Raw genomic sequence first — 24,665 nt, 5'->3', positions numbered from 1 at the left:
ACCCGTGCAAGTTTATTTTGTATATTTTGCAGATAAATACAGTCATGTGAAAACAATGTTTTCATAGGACTCTATGCAGTCCTGTGAAAAACATCATCAGAGCTTCCATAGAAATTAAGAGGGTAAGTAACAGCTTGGTGCTGCTAATCAAATGAACATTGGTAACTAATCATTGGCACCTCTGTAACTGTTTTGGCAGTTTGCTGGTCTGGAGCATTGAGCTTAATGCAATGCTACAATCTTCCCAGGAGTGTCTGCTGGACAGATGAGATCAAAGCAGAGCCTTTTGGCCAAGACACACAGGACTGCACTTGGAGCAAACCAAGCATTGCATATCAACACAAACACTCGTTAAGCATGGTGGTGGAGGGTTGATGATTTGGGCTTGTTTTCCAACCACAGGACCTGGGCACCTTTTGGTCATTGAGTTAACCATGAACTACTCTTTATATCAAAGTATTCTGGAGCCAAATGTTGTCCAAAACTGGGTCATGCAATCAGGCAATGATCCCAAGCGAAGCAGTAAATCTAAAACAGAATAGCATTAAGGTGTTGCAATGAGCCGGTCAAAGTTTGGATCTTAATCTGACTGAAATGTTGCAGTGGGACTTTAAGCTGTGCATAAACAAATAATGCTGCAAAGAGGAGTGGGCCAAAATGTCTCCACAATGATCTGTGAGACAGATAAAATCATCCAGCTGCTGCTTAAGGTAGTTTTACAAACTATTGAATCACAAGCCGTATTTAATTTCTCACAGGACTGCACAGAGCCCTATGAAAACATTCTTTTCACTTGACTGTATGTGTAACTATTCTCATAAATGATTAATTTAAAAGTCCTGACATCCACCAATCAAGTTACTTTTACAATGCACTGAAATCAATTGGGTAAGGTTCTGTTATGTGTGTAGAAGGTTTAGACACCAACAAGTGAGCTTTAAAACAAATAAGGTAAAAAAAACAAAACAATAAAAAAGTAGAGGAAAGCACAAAGAACAACCTGGGAACATGAGGAGAAGTGGAGGGCAAACAGATGGACGGACAACTGACCGAGGGAGAGAGAAAACTGTCAAGCGCACAAAAAAGTAAAAGATATCAAAGCAAAACAAACAAAAAAAAAAACTATGAAAGTACGAAAAACTAACACGGAGACAAACAGGAGGGCAGAGACAGAGGAGCATGGCCGACGCGGTGAAAGGAAAACATCAGGAAACACAAGAAATGATATCAAATTCATTCAAACTTTACACAAACAGCATGGCAGCACCTTCAACAAATAAACTTGCTTTAATTTTAGATGGTGGCATCTCTGTTGGTACGGTGGTTTACTCATCCTTCCCATGACAACAGAACTGTAATTTTACTGGTGTACTTAAACAACAGACCAGTTTATGGCGTATAAAATTCAGCTTACGACACAATAAACTGTAAAGTTACCACTTATAGCAGTTGTTTTATCATTTCCAAAGCAATCCTCAATTTGTTTCTGTGTTAAAAGCCCGTAATTTGAGTTTAATCGGAGTGTTTTTAAAGTTCTGCTTTGCCCTTTCACAGCCTATTGGACGATATCGACGTGCGCCGTCACCGAGCTGCTTTTCCTGACAATGTGGCAGTTTTTTTGACATTTTGGAGACACTCACTTTCCATTTGACAGCTACAATATATAACTTAATGTCCCGTTGAAGGCGCACAGAAACACACGTACATAAACAGATATGTGAAAAGGGGGCTCATCTGGAAAAGACAAATCACCACGCTGCAGCAGATAGACATGCTGACAGAGCATAAAATCACGTTCTGTGTCTCATGCTCTTTAGCGGCACACAAAGACGAATCATTTACTCGCGTTCGACATCGATCACCTCCCCCGTGCAAATGACCTCATTCTGCTACATGTGATTGGATGTTGCACATCAAATTCTGCCCGCTCTCGCCCAGCATCAACCAAAAAACACCGGCCTGGATGACTTGGCAGCTCAAGGTGAATCACATTCAGCCTGGGCTGCTTTTGAATGCTAACGAACGAACAGGCAGAAATATGTCGAGCTTTCTGAGCAGAATTCATAAACAAACAAAGTAAATGTATGAGCGAACGCGCTCGCCTCCGAGTGCACATTCTGAAAAAGACCCTCGGTGATGGAACCGACGAGAAATGGGGGGTGATTGAAAAGAGGGAGATAGGGAGTCGAGAAGAGGAGAGCGGACATGTTCGGAATGCTGAAGCTCTTCTGAAAGCACAGTGTCACGGCTAATACACACTGTGTGGAATTAGGCTTATATTTCAAAGAGTCCTGCAGCTCCCTTTGGTTATTTGAGAGGTCCTCACGTGCCGAGGCAATCAATTACCAGGCATTGACATTCAATGAGCAAAACACGAGTGCTGGCCACCTGTGACTGTGTGGGCAAAATAAACGCTCACATGGAGGCTCTCACTTCTACAGGCAGACAGAAAACAAAAATCTGAAAAAGTTAATAGATATGGAGTTTTACTGTGAAACTTAATGTCTCTTCAATGCGCGCTGCCTATCAAAACAGCACCTACAACATCAAGACAGTCAGTGCTCCATTTCTGACTAAACAGAGCTAAAAGTCCCCTCCAAGGTAGACTGCTAAAAAAGTAATCATCATAAAGTTAAATAAATAAATTAATAAATAAAGCGCCCTCCTCCGCCCTCAACCCCTAAACGCTCGACAATAAAACTTTTTGCCCTCAGGTGACGTGTGCGAGACTCCGACACGGTGACAACAGGCACGCCAGACGCCTTCTTGAAGCCCTTTTGTAATCTGCCCTGCATCAGAGATCATAAGCCTTCGCTGACGTGTGTCTTTAAACGTGTCTTTTTCGCTTTTGCTTCACCCAGAAATAATAATATTAGGCTGTTGTTCGGCACACGCAGCCTGGCGGCGTGAATACATTTCTGCCAGCTCATGCTGGAGCGAACCGCAGAGGGGGAAAGAGGTGGAGGTGGGGGGAGGGGGGGTGTGCTTGAAAGAGCAAGTGTGTATGTGTTTGATGGGGCACAAGTGGGAAAAGGGGAAGAGAGAAAGATGGATGACTAAGTGTGACAAGAGAATGGGAGTTGCACTGGGGGGGAAGTGTTGCTTTCAGTGTGTGTGTGTGTGAGAAAGTCAGAGACATGTTTCTGTACTCATGCATGCAGGTCCACGGGTTCCCCAGTGTTTCACTCCACCTGTGTCTCACACACACCTACACGAACACGTGTGCGTCTCCTTAGGCCGTCACACAGCACAGACATGTCGGGTACTGTGAAGACCGAGCTCAGCTGTTCGCTCCTGAACATCTTGCACGTATGTCGCTTTCCTGCTGCATGCGTGCGTGTTTGCCTTCTGAGATCTGCGCATCTTTTACATTCGTCCGCCCACGTGTGTTACACGCAAACGCACATAAGCACGCTCACCTGTCTGGGGATCGACAGAGAAGTACTGCTGGCCCTGCACCAGTGTGTACACGAGCTTGGCGCTGTTCCCATACGTCGGGTCATCAGCATCTGTCGCCGTCACCTGGATTATAGACGTGCCTGCGGGGAGGGCAGACGAGGAAGGAAGGACAAAAGGGAAATAAAGAAAAGGAGGAAAAAAAGAAGAAGAGAAAGGAAATAAGCAACAAAACAAGCCAGAGCTGGAGCTAAGTAGACAGACTACAGCGGTACTTTAAGAGCATAAGAAAGCATTATATCAAGACAACCTCCACTCTTCTCTCCCACTCCTTCTTTTTCAATCTCTCTCCGTCAGCAGCGTGACAAATAGTTTATCCTTCCCCCCCACCCACACACACACACACACACACACACACACACACTCTCTCTCCTTCATCTCTCTTGTCGCTCACCTTCCTCCCCCCCCCAATTCCCTCTGTCTCACTTCATTTCTCTTCATCTCTGTCTCCAATTCCCGTTTGCTTCCTCTCTCAATCGGACTGTCTGTCCCTTCAACAGGCCTCTCTCCCTCTCTCACCCTCTCCTAAATCTTCTTTCTACGGCTGTTGCTGAGTCAATTTGCCAGGAAATTTTTTGTGGGGTATATTTTCAACAAAAAATGAAACTATATGAATATATGAAGCGTAAACACTTTTCATATAGCATGTATTTGTATGGTGGATGTCTGTATTTATACAGAAGTGTATAGGGAATGACTTCTTCCAACGGTACTCAGAGGCAGATGAGATGGAGGAGGAAGACGTGGATTTGAGGGAGCAGCTTCTATTCTATATTTGATCAAAGCCTTGAGAGAATCACTATGGAAGAAAAAAAAACAAAAGCCAACCACCACCACCAACAGCAACAACAACAAACGTGCAGTTTAAAGTACGCGTGTGCTTGCGTAGGGAGAGCAGAAAGGGGGCATGAGATCAACCGGTTACTGATCCATTGTGGGTAGTTAAGAATCAGAGCGGTTATTGACAGAAAGCAGATGTAAAGCATGTAAGCGCTGCACCTCAGAGAGCCAAAGACTGATGGGAGAGAGGTTTTGTTTGTTTCAAAGAAGACTTGGTGTGGATTCAGTTCGTCATGCAGTCGCACATGTAAAAACAAAAGATCATTTTAGTTTGTTACAACTAGGATCTCATTTTATAGCTCTTTTCATCTATAGTAGAAAGCAACGAAGTACATGTACATTTGACATATTTTACTGATGCTTATGCTTTGTCATATTAGCAAAGCTCAAGCTTGGCTGGATGTGTCTTACTTTCTACTTGACTGAACTGGTTTCACAGCAAGAAAATAACATAACATGAGCTTTGAACATACTGCCACAGCATCTCGTGTTTATGGACTTTATAGTTTTGCTTTATTTTGAGTATTTTCTGGTGATTGTATTACTTACTTTCCTGGTTATAGTTCTGTTCATATTGCTGGTTTGTTCCATTTTCAGTTCCTGTTTCTTTAGAGTTTATTTTTCATCCTCTTGTGTCAGTAAATTCGTGTTTGTTTTTCAATTCAGTTATCATGTTTCACTTCCTTCTTTATTTTGATAGTTATTTGTTCTTTGTGCCTTCTTTGAGGTTTCCCCTAGTCTCATTTTCCCTGACTTTACGCACCTGTGTGTCCAACCTGGTGTTTAAGTCTGACATAATTAGCCATTTCTGGGTCCAAACTCCGCTTTAAAGTTAAACAAACACTGCGGCATCACCGAGAGTTAAAAACTGTCTAAATCCTTTCATCTTTAATAAAATGATCAGCGTTGCTGCTTTACCAGGTGTAACAATTAAGTTTAACATCCAGGCATCCATGAAAAGAGGATTTATGAAATTTAACAGAGTTAGAAGTTAGCAGGAAGTTAACTTGCTAGCTTCCATCTAAAGATGACACACCATGTTCTGACTGAGAGATTTCTGAAAAATTAAAACGTACAGCTCTGCTATCACTTCCAAAATAAATGAAGACAGAAAACTAAACAGCAGCGATGTTTGTAGTGCTACTGATGTTGGGCTAGCTGATATATAACGATGTGCTACGTGGTGGCGGGCTACAGAGCTATGGTTAGCATAATATAAACACAGTGAACAATTGAGATAATTCATCCACAATATGAAGTTAGTCATTAATATACTGCTGCATGGGCTGGGCTGTAGTTACATTGTAAGGTTTTAAAAACAGAGCTTTAAATTGAACAGTGGTAATAAAAACCAAGAGAGCCCAACAGTGATCATTGCCTTTTTTTCATGGGATGTGTTCAGATTAAATAGAACAAGATACCGAGCATTATAATATGTTAAAATCACAGTAGCCTTAATAAATGCAGAGTAGTTTGGACCCGGAAGCAGGGTTCATACGTTATCACTTAAAGACCAGATTCCCATTATTTTCTTTCTTTAGGATTATTTCTACAGACTAGCATTAAAAGGTTCGCTTGAGTTGTGCCCCCCACCCGCCAGAATTTGAGAACCACTGGGCTCAAGTGGAAGCTTCTGGAGGTAAATAAACAAACACGCTTTCAAAGGGCTTCAGACAAAGTTTCGAGTGCATTGATTCAAAAGATTCAAGACCGTTGTTGCCCTCCACAGAAGAGATCACAGCAAGAGCAAGGTATAGTGTGGGAGGTCAGTGATTATGCAAAGGTAGCCTGTAACCAGCTAAAGGTCTTTCTCACATTGGCTAATGTTCATATTCATGAGTTCAAGAGAGCACTGAAATCTGAATCTGTGCATAGCTTGGCTGCAGTGAGAAAGATTCTGCTCTCAAAAAGAGAAGCTGCTGCCTGTCTGTTGTTTTCCAAAGATCACGAGAACAAACCTGAAGGCTTTTGGAATAATGCAACAAATTTTGGTTTAAATAAGACACTTCATGTTTGGAGAAAGAAAGACACAATAATCCAGCATAAGAACCTTATCCCACCTGCAGTTACTGTCATCTGTATCAGTATGATGGTTTAGGTCTGTTTTTCTCCATTTGTGCCAGGTTAGCTTACCTTCAAAAGGGGAAGCAATGAATTCTGAATTCCACCAGCGATTTCTTAAAGAAAATGTCAGGACATTTCCCTGCGAACTGAATTTCAAGAGAAAGTGAGTCATGCAGTAAGACAATGACCCACAGCCAAAGATTAGTGAAAGAAGAATAAAGCCAATGGTTTGGAACGACCAAGTCAAAGTCCTGACCTTAATCCTATAGAAATGTTTTGGAATGAGCTGAAGGAAGCAGGAAACCCGCCAACATCAAACGCTGAAGCTTTTGTTAGAGGAGACGAAATCTCCTCTAAGTACTGATCGATAGTTACCAGAAACATTTAGTGGCGACTACAATTTCTACACAAGGGGTTCACACAAAGATGCTTTTACTTATCACAAATATATCTTATTGTATCATTTTTAGCAAAAAACTAAAAGACAACTGGTTCGTCTCAATGCATTTTTAAATTTTAAAGGGGTTTGAAGTGAAGCCACACATTACAACCACAATAATAACATAAACTGCTCAGAAAATGAAACAAACAAAGGGAACAGCTTTTATCAGCATCAAGTCATTTAAACTTGTGGGATATTGATCTGGTCAGTTAAGTATCAGAGGGGGGTTGTTAACAAGTTTCATCTGCTTTCGTGTTAATGACATTAACAACAAGTGCACTAGAGGGGCAACAATGAGACAAGCCCCAAAACAGGAATGTTTGTACAGGTAGAGGACACTGACATTTTCCCTCCTGATATTTTTGGGCTGTTTTTCACTAGTTTTGCATTTGGCTAGAGTCAGTGTCACTACTGGTAGCATGAGGTGATACCTGGACCCTACAGAGGTTGCACAGGTAGTCCGACTTCTCCAGGATAGCATATGAATACGTGCCATAGCCAACAGGTTTGCTATGTCTCCCGCACAGTCTCAAAAACATGGAGGAGATTACAGGACCGGTATCTGCTCCTTTGTGCAGGGAGGAACAGGATGAGCGCTGCCTGAGCTACAAAATGACCTCCAGCAGGACACTGGTGTGAATGTCTCTGATCAAACAATCAGGAACAGACTTCATGAGGGTGGCCTGAGGGCCTGACATCCTGACTGCTTCTAACATATCGTTTTTGTACTCTCTAGCTTGCCACATCATTATTTTCACTTTGATTTTCTGTGTTTCTGTGAATTCAGCCCTCTGTATGTTGATTTCATTTCCAGTCATCAGTATCCAGCACGACTGTCTTTTCTCACTGAAATCTAATGTGTTTCCAAAGTGTTCCTTTGATTTTTTTTTGACCAGTGCACAAAAATACCAAAAACATCATTTACAGGAACACATTTTATGCTGAATGAGTAGTTTTCTCTGACAAATAGATGTCATTAGATTTTATTTGCAAGCAAACAATCAATAATGTCACTCACAAACCTTCACCGAGTCAGTCGAATGGATTAACGTTTGGTAGAAGCTGCTGGCGATGTTTACAAGAGACGCTTCCGCTAAATACATTTGACAGTTCTGATGTGTTTGTCTAATCAGCTGGACCACTTTTTCCTCTTTCTCCATCTCATCTGGACAGTTATCTTGACAAGTATAATTTTACAGTAAACAGAAATGACTGTGAAGCCGGCAAAAATAACAACCGAGATTAAAGAAACTGGAGTTATACCCGAGAGTTGGCGCGCATTCTAGCAAATGCTTGATTTTTGAGTGTGTTATTTATGTGCTCTACTGTCTTACAATGCAATGCCCAAAGGAAATGAAGTGGCTGCTCAGAGTGGCAAAACATTAAACAAACTGCGCGGAAGTCTGATCTTGGAAATAAGAAAAAAAATGAATTAAATGAAAACCCAACTGTATTTATTTATTTATCCATCTCAGAGTACGGCTCACCCTGCTGTGGCATTTCAAACTCTGTGGGTTGTGATTGACGCCTGCTGGCGGGTGCAGTGCAACTACATGGTAAATATATTTATATATCTATGGTTTACCTACATCTGCTTTTAGTTTTAGTAAAAAGCCTGTAGTGTGTGTATTTTATTTGAGGGACTGAGACACAGTAAAAGAGCAGAACAGGAGAGGAATATTTTTCTGGACCCATGTTTTCAGATGTTTGGCCATTAATTTAATCCATTCTCAGTTTTGATTTCTCTCTCCACTTCTCCCATCTTCCTGCGAGCTTGAACATAAATTATTACAGCGCTATGTGCACTTTATGTTTCAGTTCAAAGCACTCTACTATTGCAGCTTCGCTCCCAGACTACAAAGCATCTGCGTCTGAATGTCTTTATGTTTTTGGCTTTCTTTTTTCATATAGATATTGCAGATAAATGCAGAAGCACATAAGGAGCTAAGTAGACCAAAATGTTTCTTTTGACAGCAGTAAAATAAAAAATAAAAAACTAATCAAACTCAGGGATCAAACAATATACTTCTGAGGTTGATGCAACAAGTGCTAGGCGGAGGCGAAGCTATTGGCATGCACCCTTCCAACCGTGCTCCATGTATACAGCCACACTCCACAAGGATCCAATATTCACAGCGCTGTGCATCCAGCTAAAAGGAGCAGACCTACAGTAGTGTAAGACATCTGTCCTCTGGGGCAACAGAAACAAGACTCATTCCCCCAGCTATATATGTCTAAGAATATTGTTTTTTTAAATATTTATACTGAAGGTTAAACTTTAAATGTGAGTCATTCTCTTGCAATGCTGATACACATCTGACAAGATGTGTGTAACCAGTCGAGTGAATCCGACACAAAACGGGAACACGTTTCGAGCAGCGGATCAGGCTCGGTTCCAGCACACCTTGCATCAGCGTCTCGTTGCAATAGATGAGACATCCTCCATCCTCTCCTCCTCCCTCCCAATCTCACCCTTAAATGCGTGATGTAACGAGTGTTTGATAGGATCCTCGCCGCTGCATTCCTCAGTCACGCGTGCTGCAAAGCGCCTCGGTAAATATTGAATCGTCAAGTAAATATTGAATCTGTGATTGACTGAACAACTCAATCTGAAGACGGAGCTGCTGTGCGGAGCAGACGCTCATAAGGTGGCTGATAGGATTACTAAATAGTCCTCGTCTGCCTCATCCCCACATCCCTGGGCTTTGCCCCGGCAGGATGCTGGCGGGGTCATTATTCTAATCTGAATTAAACAATTCAGCGCAAGAGGGACCTTGATGTTTTGGAAAACCCTCTAAGAGGCAGATGGTGAGGACATCAGGCCAAATTTGCAGAACTTTTCTAAACAAACCAGTTTAGGGGTGAATTATTTCAAATAATACCCACTTTTCTGGCAAATTCTAAAGTTTTCCTGAAAGTAATTCTGCTCACTTTAAGAGGGAAGAGTGCCCCTTAAAGTAGAATTCATTTTCAAGGGTCTGAGCAGAGTTTAAATGGAAATTAGAGTACTTTTTGTACATACAAACTATTTCCTACAAGCCCTCTGCAGTCATGCTTTGAATTACAATCTTAGACACTTATTGTCACTCTGAGATCTCACTGCAATATGAGCACAAAAATCCCCGACCGCCCCTCCTAATCTCTGCCCTCTCCTCGTATTTCATTCCTATTCCACGCATCCCAATCACCTTACATCTTTTTCGGCGGTCACAGAAATGTTATCGGGTCGCCGTGGCTGTGACATGAACTCTATCACCATGTTTCAAGTGAAAATGAAATAATTTTTTGGAATGAGGCAGATCAGGTTAGAACGTTTTTTCATTTTCTGGATTTCCAGTTTCATTTAAATGTCGGTTTCGGGGCTTTAAAAAAAACCCTCCTCTCTATCCTCATGAATTCAGATGAAGTGTGCTGTTTTTTTTCCTGAGATAAACAGTGTCCCTCACATGGATGAAAAAGAAACAAAAACAGGAATTTCAAAATTGTGCTTTTAGATTGCGCAGCTGGTCCCCGCCGGCCGAGGTATTCGCGATTGATTTCTAATGGATTTAAAGGTGTTTGCCACGGAAACCTACTTTTTATTGCCTTTCCACGAATGGCTGCATGTATTCATTTTTGGGAGAAATCCATCCATCCTTTATGTCACAGCAAAAGCATTTCACAACACTTTGCTTCACAAACTGGGGCTCAATTTTCCCAAAAACCTCGTGCGAGTGCAATCACAGGGTACGAGCCCGGGTGGGTGTGACCAAGTAATTCTTGCCATTTTGATTCACAGTGCAGTGTGGGGAAAGAGGCTGGAGCAGTATGCATACATAATTAAGAGGCGGAATAGATTATTCACAGTTGGAGTCGAGACATGGTTTCAGTTATGGACAGTCACATCAGCTCATCATCCCGTTTTAAAGTGGATGTCAGTTTCCAAATGAGCTGAGAGGAAAGTTCAGGCTGGTAGAAAACTGAGTCCCAAAGCAGCAGCGCAGAATACGCGACTCGAGTATGAATAGACGGCCTCCCTAATAGGCAGATTATCCTCCTTTTTTTTATGTTGCTCCCTAAAATGTGTTTCTATTTGTACATTTGCTCGAGTGATTAAATGCTCTGTATTCAGTTACATACGGCATATTTGGTCCACATTTATATGCACACAATCAAGACCCAGCTGCATATGCTAAAACAAAAACAAGTCTGTTTAAGTCATTTACATGATTGCATAAGCTGGAGCTCCCATAATAATAATAACAGCTGTATGATCTTTCTAATAGCCCACACGGTTTGACCTTTGCATAATTATATGCTGCACATCTTTTAAATCAGCAATGACGAAACATATGTAGTGTCTCAGTCCTGCCGCTGTGTGATGGCCACAGGTATTTAATCAACAAAAGGGAAAGGCCTCATACATCCTGCAAGCAGCTCTGGTGACAGTGTCATTAAAAATCAGCTATTAATCTAACTTATTACAGATTCTGCAAGCTTCCCATTTAAAATGAGTTCGTATTTGCATTTGACTTTTTAGATTTTGAAGAGGTTTGTGTGACTCTGTGTGTGTGTGTGTGTGTGTGTGTGTGTGTGTGTGTGTGTGTGTGTGTGTGTGCGTGCATATCTACTGGCTGCAGCCATGAAAATTTCTGTGTCTGGTGTGAGCAGGCAGAAACAGAGATGCAATTTCATGCCAAAAAGAGTAATAAAATTGAACAGCATCAGTTGACCTGTTCACTCCTGATAGAAAAAACTGGGAGCGAACGTGAGCACTTAACAGAAAAGTTTCACAAAAATCAAATCGAGTACTTTAAAACCACGACTTCGTGTTTTATATATTCTAGTTCCACTTCATGCGTTATTGAAAACTCCGTTAAAGAAAGGTAAAGCCTCTATGTCCCATATGCTTTAATGGGATTTTAGCAGGACAAACGCCCTTCATCGCCTGGCCCTCGAGAAACTAGATCTAGGTGTTAGAATCTGAGAAGGGCACCAGTGAGTCCCCGGATCTTTGTATCCGGCTACATGAATACAAAGCTCTGCTGGAACAGCACAGAGAATATTCTCCTCCCAGCGGTCAATCAGGAGAGCAGATTTATAACACGAGTACATGTTTGTGCTGCTGTTTTAACAGTGCTTTTTGACTTTGAAGAGGTATAAAGCAATGATAGACACCCCATTAACATGTCATATGCATCACTGAGTTGAACATTCATTAGAAACAGAACAGGTTGTTTTTACTTAATTATTTTTCAGTCTTTTAAGTGTGATAATTTGTCATTTGCTTGAGGCTTAATTCGCTGCCAGTTCTGAATAGAATATCAGTTCGAGTGCACAAAAAGAAACTGTCAGGACTAATATTTAAATCATCTGACTATTCAAACCTTCATACCAAACCTCCAGTACTCTGACGTTTAAAGAGCATGCAGGACCCAAGCTTTGACCACAAGACTGGACTTGTTTTCTGATGACTTTCACTTTGCCTTGAGATGTGCAGCTTGGTCTGTTGCTGTTATTTTCAGTCGCCAATTCCAATTTGTCTAACTTTCTTTACTCTGCAATTGCCCCTCCCTCCAAAATGCTGGCAGTAAGACGTCTGCGCTGCAGTGTTGAATCGCTTTGATTTCTTTCAACAAATTGTGACTGAAACTGAGTCGTGTTGGAGCTGGAGCTAATATTGAACAACAGCTACTTTTACTGAAATTACTGCAATCCAAAAAAAAAGAGAGAAGCTGTTGGAATCGGCTGTCTGTACGTGGCTTAGCACAGCTATGAAAATGGGGAAATGGGAGATGGATAGTTGGATACAATGACAACTTACCACTTTTTGTTTCAGAAAGGCAATGTGCAAATCAATAACCAGTCACAGTGGCTGTCATCTGCATCAAAATGCAGCCTGTTTAGATTTCTGTGCATGGCTGTCTTGTAGGCTAATTTGATGGGGACAGAATTGGATATCTCAATATCTCTTCATATTTCTGGTGATATCTATGTGTTGCTGATTTTAGGCACAAACACTACTTGGTTTGAGTTAACCGTGAAAATTTATTGGTTAGGGTTAGAAATAAACCCACCATGGTTTGACTTTCATGATGGTACCAGGGTCCAGAGTTCCCCTAAATCTAGAGGTGATGACACCAGGACAGATTTGATGTGCATTTATTCAAACAGCTTCTAGAGGTTGCTTAACTTTAAAATACAAGGGTAGGTCATTACAAGAGCTTGCGCAAACAACTAATGGAGTCGCTTCTTTGGGAAAGGGCAGTCTCTCTGAATTTTACTGTATGCAAACCAGCCTGAATGTGTGTCCCTTTAATTTCACAGAAGAAACTTCACCCTGTGCATAACTTAACCTTGAAGACAAGCCGGGGTGCTCTTAATGAAAATGTGCTTGGTGCTTTATTCTTAGCAATCTTTACAACTGTGATAATTTACCTTGAAACCCAGCACATGAAATGTAATTTCTAGCACTTGACATGAGTGTTAATGTATCTATTTATGCAGCACTGGTGCATTCACAAACATAGCTTCAATATCTCTCTATGCTCAGTGTAGTTATATATTATTTGGGCTTTTGATTCAAATCTGGTTCAAGCAGAATTAACCGGCAGCACCCAAAGACGCCATAAATGTTCAGTGCTCGTGATCAAAAATCCCCCCGACGTGAAACAGGTTTGGCAGAAATCTCATCGTGTGGGACTCAGTGACTCGAGGGCATTTTTAAGGACCTTTTCTGTTTTGAATTTGAATCTGATCACGGAAATAAATGTTTTTATGCACATTTATTAAGAAGTAGTCCAATAATTGTGGCCTGGCAAGAAGAGCAGGTCCATTTTTGCGAGAGACAAAAAAAACACACTCTGATAAAACATTATGCAAATGTGGACCAGTGACATCAGCATGCAGATTTCTGCTTTCTTCTTGTGGACACAGTCAGGTGATATGCAGTGCGTATTAAAAAAAACAACAGCTTTCCAGATTCTTTTTAGAAGCTTTACTAAGCTGCATTTAATGTAAAGGCATTAAATGCAGGATTCAGACTGTGTCCTCAGTTGTAAATAAATCCTGATTCAAAGTGAACAGCATCCCTGCAGGCACTAATGTTGTGGCCGCTGAACTGTATAAAGACTGTATGGCTGCAGCTGTCAAAATCCTCAAAAAGACTCCTCTGGCTACATTAATATGCTTATTATATTTCAATTATTAGCTCATGCTCACAAGGAAGTGATTTTCATAATTGGTGTTTATAATACATTGGATCTAACAGAGGTTTTAAATTTCGGTCTTTAGTGTTCAATTTAAAGACAATAACTGATAAAATCTCACTTTTTCATTGCATAATTGGCATATCTTTGCAGGGCCATACACACCACAAATTCTAGGCTGTTGACTAAAATTCCTTCCGACGATTCAGCCCCGGGAGATACAACTAATAAAACATACTGTCTAGCTTTGGTCAAGTGGGCCATCCATCATTTAAGAGCCTGACAGCAGCCACTGGCTGCTACAATATTCTGATTAAACAGTAAACCAATAAAATGCTTCAGCCTCTGTTTGTATACAGAATGTAAGTTCAATAGCCCGATCTATCAAGTTTTATCTTATTCCTGCTCTTGATATTATTTATGATTTCATATTTGCTATTATTACTCCATCAGTCTGGAGAAAGGACATGAAAGACGAGAAAAAGGAATATGTGTGACGCGATGAAGTTTCCAGATACAATTTAAACCTGTGGAAATCAATATATGTTACCTCATGTTTGCAACGAGGTTCGCCTGTTAAACTAACAACTGCATAGGGTCCGTGCTGTCTTGTAGATAGTCAGCGGATTGCAGGCGGCTACTGAGCAAACCAAAGACATCAGAGAGTTGAGGTAATGAAATTAGAGGGCAGTTTTGAGCAGCTTTCCTTGTCTGTGAACACAAAAACTATGAGGAGCTGGTGAATAAGAGCAACAACAAGTAGCTACTAGGGGTGCAACGATACTCGTATCGATATTGAACAGTGCTTTCGGTTCGGTACGCATATGTATCGAACAATACAAAATTTTTAATTTATTTTATCAACTTTCCTTCTGACGATGCTGTCTGTGTTGAGCGCTCAGTGGATCTGCGCTCGACAGTGCAGCCTAGGCGGAGTAGTCGAACACAGATTCACTGAGCGCAGGGGGGCAAGCTAGCGAGACAGAAGTTAAGCTCTCCTTGCAACATGGCAAATTGAACCTCGCCCACCCTAATTCAGATCTGGCGTTTGGAACTATTTTGGTTTTCATGTGACGTATGACCCTGAAGGTAAGCACGTCATGGACAAAAGTAAAACGGTATGTCGGTTGTGCCACGCAATGCTCAATTACATTGGTGGGAACTAGTATGTTAGCGCAGTTAGCTCGTTAACGTGTTGGCCGTCCAGCCCCACGCACAGGGCGATCCGCGGTAGCTCGTTAACGGAGATTTGCCGTGTTGTGGCGTTAACGTCATTTCAGATTAACGCTGACAGCACTAGTGGGAACACAACGAATATGACTGCACATTTACTCCGACATCATCCTAGTGCAAAGACAAGTGGAAGCACACAAAAACAACAAGCACGCATGCTACAAACTTTACCCGAGTCATTTAGACAGCCGTTAGCACATGATTCTCCTTATGGGGACCTGATATGTTTAATATGCTGCTGAGAATATAGCCCAGAAGAAGCGAATAGTATAGCTTTTATTTTGGAAAGAGACATTTCTCTGTAATAAACTCTCTTTTCCAAAGATGAGTGATTTCTCGATCAGATAGATTTATTTTTTTATTACTTTGTTATTTCAGCAACATTAAATTTAAAAACTGTACTTTTGAGTTAAAATATATATTTATAATTTTAATAAATGACAAATTAAAAAGGCATGAACATTTTTTTTGTATCGAAAAACTATCGAACCGAACCGTGAATTTTGTGTATCGTTGCACCCCTAGTAGCTACATGTGGCAACAGTACTTTTAGACCGAGCACAGCTGGTGACAACAACATTATCATGAAAAGTATTGTGAGTTACAATGTTTTGTATTAGTTTTACTAGTTAATTAATGTTAATTAATCGGGGCGACCGTGGCTTAGGGGGCTGGGAAGCGCATCTGTAACCGGAAGGTCGCCGGTTTGATTCCCGGGGTCTCTGTCCTGGTCGTTGTGTCCTTGGGCAAGTGTGCCCAAGGACACAACGACCGCCTACTGGTGTTGGTCAGAGAGGCCGATGGCGCAATATGCCAGCCTCGCTTCTGTCAGTCTGCCCCAGGGCAGCTGTGGCTACAACTGTAGCTTGCCTCCAGCAGTGTGTGAATGTGAGAGTGAATGAATAGTGGCATTGTAAAGCACTTTGAGTGCCTTATAGCGCTATATAAATCCAATCCATTATTATTATTATTAATTGGTTCATATATTTTGTTACATGCTTTTGGACCAGAGCAACTTTTCCAAAGTTCTAGATTCTTCTCCTTGTTTGTGCGCTGGCACGCCCGATCTGATATCCCCGTGTTAGTGTTTTTAATAATGAAGTTGTCTGAGCATTCACCTAGCATTACCCAAGAAGTTAGCTAATGCTTTTAAAAAGGATCACTAGCAAACAAACATGAGTTACCTAAATTTGGCTACTGTAACAGCAGACCTTTAACTTGATAAAAATAGTTATTATATTGTATAAATTAATAATAGAAAGAAAAGCGCTTGAAATGCTTACAGTTTGTTCCAGAAGAGTTTGCATAAAGGTATTTCTTTCCCCCACACTGCAAAGCTATGACAATGCAACAATATGATTGGTCAGTTGCAATGGACCAACACTATTATGCTACTGCAGGAACAAGACAGACATGGGATATCAGATACACCGTGTCTTTACTACAGGATCCTTGTTGAAAGATCAAAGTTAATAGAACGTGCTTTCTGGGGTAAGTTTTAGCTTGAGTGACAGTATTGTGACTTTAAAAAGTCTGTGTAAACAATAGCAGAGGAACTATAGAAAGACGTTAGTGGCATAAATTATAGACTGCTTCAAAAATGAAACAAAACAGTGGTAAATGAGCCGACAGCAGAGTTGTCAAAAAAATGTATAGCAAAAAAAAATAATTTAAGATTATGTACTCATTTGCTACAGTACTTTTAGCAGTTATATGATAGCCACATTAAATGTCTGTTGTTATCTTTGAGGTGCTATAGCTAATAATAAGATGGTGATATTAATGTTGTTATCATTGCTACTGTTTGTAACATTAACAGACGGCGTTAATTCATCAGGACAACACAACTATTTGTGTCTTAAAAGCATTATCTTGATAAAAGTCTACCAGCAGCTACACAGAAGCTGTGGCAGCTTACCCTACCAACTCTATTTCATGGGCCATGTCAGCAGTAGCACACCGTTACTTGAGACGACCTAAAAATATTCTTTTGTTTGCTTGTTGCACAGTTGTCTCTATAGTTGTCTATTATAGGTTTTTTACTCAATGGCAGATCTGCAACGCAATTCTAATTTGTTAAAGCTAGCTGCTAGCTTTTCCCCTAAACTTGCTACCTGGTCATACGGACACCATAAATGAAAGATAATATAAAAAAGCCAAAAGAGGATTGCATTAACATTAAAGTACCACATATTGGGTCTGAATTGGTGTGGTTTATTGGAAGCTATCCTTGGTCACAGAACAGCATTTGCTGCTAATGAGGGCACAAAGGATTAGTTAGTCTGACTTTTAGCTATCATTACCACCACCAGGAGCTGTAGTCTGCCAGAGAAAACCTCTCTGGATGCTTTGTGTCTCCTTGCATACTTAATATAAAAACAATAATATCTGGTAATGTTACATTTTATAACTTAAAAGACCACAAAATGGGTTTTCTCAACTACACATCTCCCTTATAACTGCATTATTATTGCAAAACCCACTTCACACAATATGACACACACTGCTTTGATTAAGGTGTTTCGAACTGACTGCCAACTGGCATCATCTTACTGTTCCTATTGGCTTTGTGAAATAGAAAAAAAGCCATTAAAGGTAAGTAACCCCCTTGGGTAGTTACCCTCAATGAGTCACTAAAACTGTTTGGTCAAAGGCACCTGTTCATTTATTTATCTCATATCATTCACTGTGAAGCACAGCACACTGTTTAATCCTTACCCCCAAACTAACTCTAAACTAACCCTCCACCCGCCCAGTACCTATATTTGCCATCTCAGGTACGGTGGCGCTGTAGGGGCCTTCATCAAAGACAGGCGGGTTGTCGTTGATGTCCTGCACCCGAATTATGAACTGTGACGAGGGCTCCAGAGCACGGTCGGTCTGCCTGTCGGTGGCCGTGGCGATGAGACGATACTCGTCCTTCTCCTCACGGTCCAGCGGCTTGGTGACATGGATGTTACCCGTTTTCTCGTCTATCACGAAGACCGAGCCTGCCCCTTCGCCTCGCAGGACATACTTTGTGCGTCCATCATTCCTGTCCATGTCAGTGTGGAGCTGAGTGAGGACGGACAGAAATGGGAAAAAAGAAAGACAGGGAAAAATGGAAGCAAAGAGGAAGGAAACGGGTGGAAATGGTAAGGAAACAGTGGGGAAGAAAGACAAGAGTAAACACCAGTTAAAAATTAAGTTTGTTTTTTTGAGCCAGTCAGTGAAGACAAAAAACAAGCAGATTATCTTCTGCATGCCTCTAGGATATAATGAATTTGAAAAGAAGCAGACAAAAGAAATAGGCACAATACCCCCCTCTCTCACACAGACACACTTTCCTGCCATTGTGCTGTGTCTCATCTTTCTATTCCTGCAGTATGAGCAGTTATGAACCTGGATCTCCTTAATCTTAAAGCTATCCAGAACACATGCTCAAGTACTCACGCTTAAAGCCCCCATTCAGTTCCCAGCAGCTGTGGAAGAGGAGAGTTTACTAGTCTGTGCACATGCAACGCCTTGGCTATTTAATGAAAGCACCAAATCAAAGGAATAATAAACAGTAGGCCTATCAATTATTCTGTAACTAATAGGTGTGTATAAGTGAGGGTGGAGTTTGTGTGGCAATGGGACACGCAGTATCGATCGCAGCCCTGTTTTGAGGTTTATTGGATCAGCGCCTAGCGGGATGGCAGAGCAGCAGAGCGACCGGCGTCCTCTCATGCAGGGAGAGGTAATATCAGGGAAGGCTCCACGCTGTCCTCCGCGACCGACGAGAGACAAGCCAGCGGGATGTGGTGAGCACATCAAGATTCAATCTCATTACCCCCAAACCTACGTGGATCGAATAGAAACTGTGACCAAAAAAAGGAGCGCTAAATTAGGCCCCGCTCGCAAGAAAGTGTGACATTGTGACTTTAGATGGAAAGGAGAGAGTAGAGAGGCGACTGGGGAGGGGATGGGTGGGTTTAGCTCAGGAAAGCATTGTTGCGTGGCAACAGCTAAGCACATTTGCTAAATGAAATGAGAATGGATACTGCGAATCGAAATGTTCATCTACTTTAAGGCTTGCTATTTTTCAAGTGGGGGGGGGGGGGGGGGGGGGATGGCGTGGATGTGCCAGCTTCATGGGGGGTAAACGATAAGCACGTGACAAGGCTTATTCATAAATAAGATGGCAGTCATAAGTCTAGACTGTCAGTTAAAAGTTAAAGCTAATTAAACAGCATGGCACAAAGTTAAACAGCACTTCACCTTCAGAAGATCTGTGTATTTTAATGACAACGTAAATTGGAAAATCTAAAGGCACACCCACCAACATGAGAGAGTGTTGCGTGAGCAGAATGCACAAGCTAGACATAGATGCACTGCTCTCCTGAATGTTTTTCTTTTCATGGACCTATAAATGAAAATGCAAGGCCTTCAATAACTAGCTTAAAAATCTTCATGTTAGCTTAGTTCCTCTAAGCTACTTTAGTTATCACATAGGAGACGTGCTCCTTTATGTATGACCCTCTCTGCACGTTGATCGCCTTGGGCAAACGGATTGACAGACAAGACAGATCAACATTCACGTCTGTCACATTTGCATGTCCAGCTGACTATTTATGTTCAGAGTTTATAATTGTCTTCATTGTCTCTGGGGGCCCAGCACATTTTCTCCTTCTACCTCCAGTCAAATGCCTGGTTGACTGGAAACATGTATATGTATGGGTTCTTGCAACTCTTTGAAATTGGATGACCAGTCATTTGTGACAGGACATGATGGAAAAGGATCACTTCCGACATATTTCTCTCATATGTCCTTGTTGGGGTTTAGAATTTACATTACAAATAACATGTAGCCCCTGTAGCCAAGACTACCTTGGCAAGTAATCTGAGTAATTTTGATGCAATTGTCCAAGAGACCAAGTGTAAGGAGTGGCAGCTGCTCAGGCTGAGAAAAGAAACAAAAAAAAACCCAAACTGAACATAGCATTAGCTGAAGCACACTATGAAGAAACATCAGCTGACCTCAGTGCTAGACTACATGATCTGATACCAACTGATACCATTCAGTTGGCAGGCTTTATTTAAGCTGCTTTAACCTGTCTATAGGTGATGAACATCTGCAAGCTGCTTTGCAACCCACCTCTACATTTCAGTTCCATGTTGTGTATGATTTGATTTGGTCATATTACTGCCATATCTGTTGTCAAGGATCCCTGCTTCCATTTGTCATGGCCTCTTACCAACGCCTCCCTACTTTTGGCTTTCTGTCTGTGCACGTGGATGAGTAGGGTCCCAAAACAGAGACATTTAGGAGGCAAGTTGATTATGATGCAACTTGCTGCTGACATTTTCCACTGCAAAAATTTAGTGAGTGTTTAATATTCTTAACATCTCAATAATGAATCATCATGTTACTTTTATTAATTAGTTTCTCTTTTACCCACTTTCACTTCCCACCACTAACCTTCATTGAATGGGCCTCTTTCACAGCAGACTCTGAGTAGTCACAGCATGAAAAGCTCAAGAGCTGCTAATGACATTAAAGATGCCTCAGTTTCACTCAAGTATCTCAATGAGTTACAGTATGAAGGAAGCCACAGTCTCACGACTCTGAAAAAAAGGTGTTAAAATGAATCAGGCCATAATTAATGCTTTTTTATATATTTTTTTTACACCTTTTACTACACCTATACTATTGTGAAGAAAGCTGTTCCCAAGTTATATGACTAGCCTGTCACTCCCCCTAATCAGTTCAGCCACTCCTTATCTCTACCTGCCCATAAGCACAAACTCTTTACCAGTCTTTCACTACAATGCTTGTCCCTGGGCTACCGCCTGATTTTACCTTTGCTTTAGAACCTGGTTCCTCACTGCCTGTCTGCTTTTGAGCTCACAAAACACCTACATAAACTCTGACAAGGCACATTATTTACAACCCAATTAGGACCTGACCGTGCAAATTCAATTATGGCATGTCTCATTTCTGTCGAACACACTCCATACATGGCATCCATATGGATGAACTTCCAGCCACCACTTGAGATCAGATTTCCCAACTCAAATATATGTTATTGCACCACCTATAGTAATAAAGCAGATAAATGGTCTCTCCATGTACCTCATACCCTCGGTACAATATAGCAACCCTATTAGAGGCAGTGTTGTAAACATTCAGGCAAACTGGTGCACACCTCACTTTCAGTGTATTTCAAAATGACACGCGGAAATTGTGCAAAGCACCAATGAGGCAAAAAATTTATTAGAAAGACACTTTACTAATCACTGTCTTTTAAAAAAATCTGCATCCACACAGCTGACAATGGGCCAAGACATTGTTGTGGCACTGGTTTATATGCAAACTAATTTTCTCTTCACTTGTTTTCCAGATCTAATTATTTGTTTTAGTCCATCACCAGTGCAAATTTGCAGGTTCAAAAGGTTTTGATATTTGAACAAATTAAGTATTTTTGCAGTCAGGGTCTCAAAAGTTCATTAAAAAGTATTTAAATTATGACCTACACAGTATTTAGGTTTCCTCTCATCTTCTAAGCAGGCCAACTGGGGCCAATTGGCCAAAACACCCGGCTGGTCGGGACCACCACGGGAGCCCGGTTCCTCACTCCCCTTAACGAAGAGCCATTAACAATCAAAGTCTTAACGGCCCTGCAGCTTAACGAGGGGACTTAACGAGCTTCTTAATGAAGCCCCAGCCATCATTACCACAGTGAGTGGTGGCAGCACTGATTGAAAGCACTGCTCAGAGTCATTCTGAAGCAGGAGAGACCAGCCTAAGGAAACCAAATCCATTTAAGGCTGACCTCTCACCCTTATCTGTTCTTCCAAGATTAATAGGAAAGTATAATAAGGGAATGCATTTAACAACATAATGGCTATGGGTAATTTATGGCTACAGAAACGTGTGAAAATAACCAAACAATTTTATATATAACACAACTGGCTATCACCATATTTCACATCAGAATGATATGACATCTCATAACTCGTACATTTCATATCCCTCTGATATACCATCAAATATATCAAGAGCCAAACAATATGAAGCCACTGGCCACAAAAGCCAAATTTACTGTTGTGTCACCTCTGCTTGCAGAATGATTTCAGCCTGATAAGCTGCCATTCCCATTTTCTTCACCGCCTCTTGTGTATGCAACACCCAGCCTCCCCAGACTCCTAAATCTCTTCAATTACTTATATTATCATAAGGTAATATGCTTATACTCATATACTCAATTTCACATTTTTGCAATAACCATAAATCATGAAGCGAGGAGGAAAAGTACTCTCTGCCAACCTCTAAATCACTTAAATAACTAATATCCCGTATACACAATTTCACATTTCTGCTGCACAATAAATCATAAAAACACCAGGAAAATGTGTTTTTTCCACAGCTGTGCATTAGCCTAATGAATGTGGATGTTATTCCCTACAACTTCAGTGTGTGTGTGTGCGTCTGATGTGCTTGTGTGCTTTGAGGCTAAGATGGTGGTTAGGTTACAGTAATAGAAAAAAAAAAAGATAAAGTGCGGTAAATCAGGTGGCTCACGTGAAATGCCGATAGGCGTACACCACCGAGCCCTGTGATTGGCAGTGGGGTTCAATTCCCAAACACATCAGGAAACGTCTGCAAGGTCACGCAGGCAGGTGTGAGAATACCGACCCGTCTCCTGTTGAAGCTGTAAGAGGGGAAGCTATTCATCTTGTGCATGGTGACTTCAAGAGAGCCAGAGGTCTATGGGACCACCACCAGCTCCAGCAGTCAAATTCTGCAGCAAGGCTGGGTGAGGGTAAAAAGGGAGGGGTTACCGTTGGTGGGTGAGTGGGGAGGGGGGCAGCTGAGGCTGAGCCAGCTCCGTCATATCAGCCGGGGAGTGTCAAGCAGGGCAGAGGGTAGAGGGTCAGCCAATCGATTTGGAGCAGGCCCACCGATTCGGAGAGATGTCTAAAGAAACGGGCCGATCAGGGAAAACATCAGGAAAATTAATTTGGGACAGAGCCCACATGAGTTCAGAGAGCCCGTTTGAAATGAAACTATGCCTTGTGGCCAGCTTACCTACCACCGCAATATCATTAGTTTTGCTTGAGGGTATGTGTAAGCATTTATGTGTGCACGCAACTGTGCATGTGTGTCTTACTATACGTGACCGTTTTAACAACAGGCCTTCCAGGTGAGTATGTGAGTGTGCCGGCCCCAGTAACTTTAAAGAAAGAGGTGTAATGACTGCGAGTCTCCTTGTGCCCTGGCTGAACCTCCACTTGGCACAGTTCTAGCACAGAGTGGACAGCGAGCCAAGGCTTGACTGAGAAAATGTGTGTGTGTGTGTGTGTGTGTGTGTGTGTGTGTGTGTGTGTGTGTGTGTGTGTGTCTGAGTCTGTGTTTGTGTGCCACTGAGAGCCTGTGGTGACTGACCTGGAGAGAGAAGAAACCATTGAGGGAAGGCCAGGAAGTGTGGGAAGGTTACTAAAGCACAGCGCAGGGCTAAGGCCAGCATCTGCAAAGCACTAATAACTAAAATCAGTAAGCGTTGATGGCTCTGCCATCATCAGGTGTCTTAGCTGTCAGTCCCAAGAGGAGAGGAATGCAACTCCATCTCTGCTTGTGAGACGACAAAGGAGAGCAAAGCCTAAGTAAACCAAAACAATAAAATACATTCAGAGCACAAACTGCATGTGAACACCTGGCCTGGTCTGTCCTATTCAATCCTCTGTGATACACAGAAAAATAAAAATTAGCCTTTGAGTTATTTATATAGGTAATACTATTCTTTAAAAGCTCTCTTTAATATGAATGCTTCTGTTTTGCGTAATTGCCCACTAGTCTGCAGCATCGGTGTGCAGAACTCTCTTAAAACTCCTTGAGCTGCAGGATATTTGGTATTTAAATCTGTAAAGTATTGACCGGACCAGCCCATAACACCACATTTTTTTCTTTTTGAGCCTTGTCTTGGTGCAGTTACTTGTGCATTTTGGATCATTATCCCATTGAAAGGTTCCACTTCTTGTTCGGCTTCAACTTTCAGACAGATGGCCTCACATAATCTTCAGGCGCTCAATCATATGATGGAGAATTCATAGTAGGATCAATGACTGCAAGCTGCCCAGTCCCGGAGGCAGCAAAGCAACCCCCAAAACCATCCCATTTCCACCATCATGCTTCACAGTTGGCACGAGCCGCTTCTCCTGAAAAGCTGTCTTTGATCTGTGCCAGACATGTCTTCTGTTACTGTGGCCAAACAGCTCAATTTTGAATGTGGCCATCCAGAGCGCTTTATACCAAAAGGCCTGGTCTTTGCTTTAATGTTCACTGGCAAACATTTTGTTTAGCTTTCTTCTGGCGCACCTCCCATGCAGGTTAAATTATGTGCGATAGGGTTCGTGCAAACTACAGTGTGCTCGTGTGTTGAATCTGAATCAAGAATCCACATTTCCAATTTGATTCAAATTTA

General features: G+C 41.7%; 1 protein-coding gene across 2 annotated transcripts in view; it reads right to left on the bottom strand.

The window, feature by feature from the left end:
* cdh24b (cadherin 24, type 2b) overlaps window positions 1-24,665 on the bottom strand; it is a 160,530-nt gene that overhangs the window by 64,353 nt on the left and 71,512 nt on the right. For both annotated transcript variants that reach the window (XM_085253247.1, XM_085253248.1), the window contains exons 3-4: window positions 17,982-18,276; window positions 3,420-3,539 (exon numbers count right to left, since the gene is read on the bottom strand). In XM_085253247.1, the coding sequence (XP_085109373.1) occupies window positions 3,420-3,539; window positions 17,982-18,276 (415 nt within the window). The remainder of the gene's footprint in view (window positions 1-3,419; window positions 3,540-17,981; window positions 18,277-24,665) is intronic.

Source organism: Mchenga conophoros, linkage group LG18 (genome assembly GCF_057382185.1).
Source record: "Mchenga conophoros isolate Kocher_MC1m ecotype Shallow Benthic linkage group LG18, M_conophoros_male_GT1.1, whole genome shotgun sequence".
In the NCBI taxonomy this organism is placed as follows: domain Eukaryota; kingdom Metazoa; phylum Chordata; class Actinopteri; order Cichliformes; family Cichlidae; genus Mchenga; species Mchenga conophoros.
Note: the sequence above shows the minus strand (reverse complement) of the source record. Positions and strands in the feature narration are given on the sequence as shown.